A 5,503-nucleotide genomic window follows, 5' to 3' on the forward strand; every position below is an offset into this window, starting at 1 on the left:
TGTAGCACAGAATGCTTGTTATGACCTTTATGTGTAACTGATGCGGTGAGCCCCAAGACATAACAGAAACTACAAGTATCTCCTGTCACCTCATGCACCCAAAAATACTATCTTTAAGGCTGTGTGTGTGCTAGCTGTGAGCAAATCAGCCCGCCAAGGCCATCTCATATTCACTGATCCAATCAGCAGTGGCTTATCTCCTCCTCTTCTTGGCCTGCAGCTGCCACCACAGTAATTCCCATACATTTATGTCTACAGGAGCTCTGGAAACAATCCACCAGTCCAAGTCATGGCACCCAGAACTGGAAACATTAACCCTGATCTATGATTACACCAGCAGCATTTGCTCTCTTCACTCTTTGCTGTGGTGCTTTTTAAGGCTGTAATTACTCAGAGTGCTGAGTAATGTACAGACTCTGTTGAATGTGTGAATATCTGAGGAAACGCAGTGTTTGGAGCAGGTGTTTGAGGGACAGAACTGTCTTCACCACAGGATAAACACTTTATTTGGTACCACAATATAATGCAACAGCCAACTGGGAGTGTTTTGTGTTAATTAAGGCTGATGTGGATGATTTTAACCGTGAAGCAATATCATCATTTTTGGCTCCTGGATGTATCCAAAAGCATCCCCTATCTGCTACCTAGTCACTAATATTTACTGCAGTATCAGAGTTAATAATAATAATGCATTTTATTTAAAGGCGCCTTTCAAAGCACTCAAGGTCACCTTACAAGTTCATCAAAGTTATACCTTTTTATATCAAAAAATTCCCACAATGCAACAAAACAAATTGGTGTTCATGGCATGTACAATCTAACAATACCACAATGGAATGCTTGGTCTTTGATAGATATGACTTCTGCCCCAATATAACTGATGAATGGAATTTAGTTTGTGGTGCTCACAACATTGCATCAGTGTCCCTATTACTCTGGATGAACACAATGACAGACTGATCTAGGGACAATAAAGTCTGGATTTTTCTAAGGTGCATTGTTTCTGGAAAGAAATGTCGATATTGAACTTTTAAAAGTACTTTTTCACCACAAAAAAACACCAAAAAGCACAAAGGAACACCTTTGTGCAATGGAGAAATGAAAGCAGTTTTCCACACAGTTGGAATACTTCCAGTTATTTAAGTTAAATTAAAAATATGTGTCAAAGCATCAGTTATAACAGCAGCAGCTAGTAGTAAAAGTTGTGGATCCAACTGACCCCGGTAGACTTTTTAGGACCAATGTCACACAGGGCTTCAAATACTTCGAAGATGGAGTCAGAGCTGTGAGGAAGTGGGAGTGATATTTTAAGTGAATAAAAGAGGATTGAGTTGTTCTAAAAATGCACATGAAATCAATTGTTCAAAGATCATCAGCCTGTCAGTGGTAGGTCTGGGATACTTTTACAGTCCAGTTTAATGTGTTGCCTCAGTGTACAGCTGTTGAAGGGAACTTCACAGTGTTATGTTGTATGTCAGGGCTGCTCTCACAGTAACATTCCAGCCAAAGATAAACCAGTAGAGGAGAAATCACTAATGTCTGTATGACTGTGTCGTCCTCTGCCAGCTCAGTGTCTGATTTCAGCCCACAGAGCCGCAAAAGGAGAAAACCCTGCTTTGTTAGAGCTGAGCTGCCCAATGAGACACATGTTTGGCTTTGAGTGTAGTTCAGCAGGCTGCTCCTCATTGCCTTATACAGAAATTCTCAGGCACTGAGCAGGAAAAAAACCTGTTATGGTTTTCTCTTTGAGCACTGTTGGAAATTTTCTTTCCCTTTCCAGGAGTTGCTGTTCACAAGCAGCACAGCTGGTGTGTGCTGCTCAATGTCTCCATGAGTCTGTGTTCACATTCCCTCAAAGACTCAATCATGGTCCATGGTTAGAGGTATTAGACCTCTGCTCTTATAGTTCACCTCATCTGCCCCCAATTCTTTTAGTTAGACAAAACGATAAATAAAGCTGAACACACTAACCTTTTCTGGAACTTACAACTATGAAAAGCTCCAGAAAAAGTTAGTAAGTAGACGTTTACTATTTTACTGTTTTCAAACTCAAGTATGAACTGTCACTCTTTTTTGAAACTCATGACTCATGGTGTGTTTGTGCAGGCTGCTGGAAATGCTGTGAAGAGAGCCTCTGATAACCTGGTGAAAGCAGCACAGAAAGCAGCGTTTGATGCTCAGGATGACCATGCTGTGGTGGTCAAGAGTAAGATGGTTGGAGGTATTGCTCAGGTGAGTCAAACACACCCAAAAGTGAGAAGATTTTGAAACTTGTGTTTCCTCAATGTGCTGACAAGACTGTGTTGTGCTGCAGATCATTGCTGCTCAGGAAGAGATGCTGCGAAAAGAAAGGGAGCTGGAGGAAGCCAGGAAGAAGCTGGCCATGATCAGACAGCAGCAGTATAAGTTCCTCCCCACAGAGCTGCGGGAGGACGGCCAAGAGCAGTGAGTGCTGTAATGCAACAGTGATCTATGGAATGCTCAGGACCTTCCTCCAGGAGTCCTCACGCATCAGTCACATTAACTCCAATTCCACAGTGGTGTATCAGAAAGATGAATATTAATCTGTTCTGTATTTAATTTTCAAAGTCAAACTTGCAATAATGCCAATGATTATTAATATTGTTAATCCAAAAATATATAAGCCTTAAGGTATCTGTGCTTTTGATTGATTATAGATGATTGTATACTTTCCAATATACTGTATCTGGCTCCTTTTTTTTTTTTAGTTCTTTTTAAAAAAATCTTTTTTTGTATGTCCTGTGTGACTGTCCTGCCAATAAATTCCGCTCTCCTTCACTGTTAGAAATTTACTGTTGGAACTGATGGAGGCTAGCACAATTTATGCTTTTTGCAAAATTTCTATGCAAATGTTTTATGTGTGTGAATACATTAAGAGACAAAGAGACTCGATGTTTAAGTGATAGTTCATTGTGACTTTGGTCACATGACAATGATGATATTCAGTATGTTATTTATCATACTGTTTGAATCTGAAATAAGGACAATGAAATAAGTTGTTGCCGTTTTTTAAGTTCAGAATTGCAATAATGAACTTTACAATGGAACAAATCAGAGTGGAAATGTTATTTTTTTAAAGATTGAGCTATGAAATGTATTAAAAATGTATCTTCCATTCAGTTGCTATTTTAGTATACATGTTGTTTTGTCATATTTGGATTTAAGTAGCAACAGTATTTAGCCTTGGATTAGATTAGAAGACGCGTTTGCTTAATGATTATGAAGCCATATACTGAACTTCAAGATATTTGAAATCTTTTTGACTGTATTTGGGTGCTTAGTGTTTATTGACTCACTCCAGTGACACGTTATCTGTGTCAACAGTGTCTGACACAGTGCTTATTACTTTTGAGAGAATTCCTGTCACCGTATGATTCTATGATGCCAGTCTTGGTTACGTAATGCGTTTTTGTTATTTACTTGCATAGAGATCAGTTTATTTCAAGGACCTAATATCAGTTCTCAAGTGTATTGGTGCTTATAAATTGCCTTCATAATACATTTGTCAAGTATGAAAACTCATACCGATCATTTACCCTCTAAGTGCACTTAATTCATTACTCATTGTATTAATTTATCAGGACATCATGGAAATCCACCGTTACATCTCAAGTGTCTCAAGATTTCTCTTACTTTCAAGAACAAACATGGCACAGCTCAGCAAAAACATTACACTTGATATAAAATGGACTGTAATCCATCAATGCCCTTTTTTCTTTTGTTCACATTTTGATTTCACATGTAATAAATGTAATGCTGGTGTGCAACAGTACCACCTGATGGGCACTGTAACAGAGATTTATATTCAATAAAGCCAGTTTTCTTTGAAGCTCTTGACATCTTTTTTCTCCTCACCCTACACACAGGATCCTGATCACATGACGGTAGTTTATATCCAACTATGATTTATATGTTAGTGTTCATTTTGTTTATTTTAATTATACATGATATTGTTTTATATGTTGCATGTTAACCATATATGTTTCCCACCAATTGGAAGATAGGCGGTTTGATTCCCGGCTCCTTCAGTCCACATGTCCATGTGTCCTTGGGCAAGACACTTAACCCCAAAATGCTCCCATTGCTGCACCAACGGTGTGTGAATGTGTATGAATGGTTAGTTTCCTCCTGATGAGCAGGTTAACACCCTGTGTGATAGCTCCTGTCAGCAGTGTATCAATGTGTGTGAATGGGTGAATGTGACATGTACTGTAAAAGTGCTTTGAGTGATCATAACTACTAGAAAAGCTCTATATGAGTACAGTCCATTTACCAAATCTAAAGTAATGAAAGCATTACTCATGTTTCTTAGCTGTGTGAAAGTTTGAGTAAACACAAATTGATTTAGAAATCTGCACCATGTAGACAGATTATCATGTGTGATGAAGGACATACACAAGACTGGACCTCAAGTACTAATTCATTTTGTTATTATGTTTATTTCATATTATGAAATAAAGTTACAATTCAACTAATGACCATTAACAACCAGCCACACTGTGACCCTGGAGTATAGCCTGGATGGTAGTCTAATACTGCAGTGAGGTTATGTTACTTTACTGTGTTCTCTCTTGTGTGCATCCCTGGCCCATCCTTCACACACACCAAGCTTGCTATGATTGACAGCAGGGCCACACCCCCTCATTCACACTGCTCAAAATATGAAAGAAGGCATGATAATTGGGAAAGAAAATGTAAAGCCTGCCTTACTTTGCAGGTCATTTACCATCCTCTGATCACATACAGGTTAATGTATACATGTTTATTTATCTCCACTAATTAAATTCAATCTGTCTTGATCGTTTTCCATTTTCAGTTTTAACTCTTAAAATGTGTGTTTTAAGTTTAAATGTAGCATCTTCAAATTAACATTTCAATATATGCTGTCATTTAAATATAACATTTCTTCATTTAAACCACATTTTATCATTGACATCTGTGGAAGTACTTACAACTTACTTCACTACATGTACATTAAAACCACTTGTGTTCTATTTCATGCTACCGCTGCTCTGTTATAGGAAGATCGTATTGTTCTTTATATTCAATTCATCCACTCAGACGTGTAAAGAGTAGACTAGAGTAGTAGAGTAGACTACTTTTACTTCAGTAAAAGTGGCGATACTACTTACCACTTTTACTTAAGTAAGGGTCTGAATATTTCCTCTAACAGTGTTCAGTGCTTTCCTTTCTAAGAGGAAAGTATAAATCAACTTGTTCAGAGTTTTCTCTCCAGCTGAACTTACTCTCCAGAGATATCTTGGATGTGATTTGAGCTTTTTCCTGTTGTTACCTGTCTGTCCAGGTGAACAGTGATAGGCCTGCACATGCAAACATGACGAAATCGATGAAAACTTTTTCACCGTGGACAGATTTGATTTATTCACACAGAAGACAGACGTCACGCACACAGACTGGACAGCTCGCTGCCTAAATATGGACAACGTCCCCGTGCGGATCCACAGTGAAAAAAAAATCTGGG

At 38.3% G+C, this 5,503-nt stretch overlaps 1 protein-coding gene across 2 annotated transcripts in view; it reads left to right on the forward strand.

Moving 5' to 3' along the window:
* tln1 (talin 1) overlaps positions 1 to 3,850 on the forward strand; it is a 79,523-nt gene extending 75,673 nt beyond the window's left edge. For both annotated transcript variants that reach the window (XM_053340472.1, XM_053340473.1), the window contains 2 exons: positions 2,107 to 2,232; positions 2,315 to 3,850. In XM_053340472.1, the coding sequence (XP_053196447.1) occupies positions 2,107 to 2,232; positions 2,315 to 2,449 (261 nt within the window). In that variant the 3' untranslated portion in view covers positions 2,450 to 3,850. The remainder of the gene's footprint in view (positions 1 to 2,106; positions 2,233 to 2,314) is intronic.
* Positions 3,851 to 5,503: the final 1,653 nt, after the last annotated feature.

Source organism: Scomber japonicus, chromosome 19, assembly GCF_027409825.1.
Source record: "Scomber japonicus isolate fScoJap1 chromosome 19, fScoJap1.pri, whole genome shotgun sequence".
Classification (NCBI taxonomy): domain Eukaryota; kingdom Metazoa; phylum Chordata; class Actinopteri; order Scombriformes; family Scombridae; genus Scomber; species Scomber japonicus.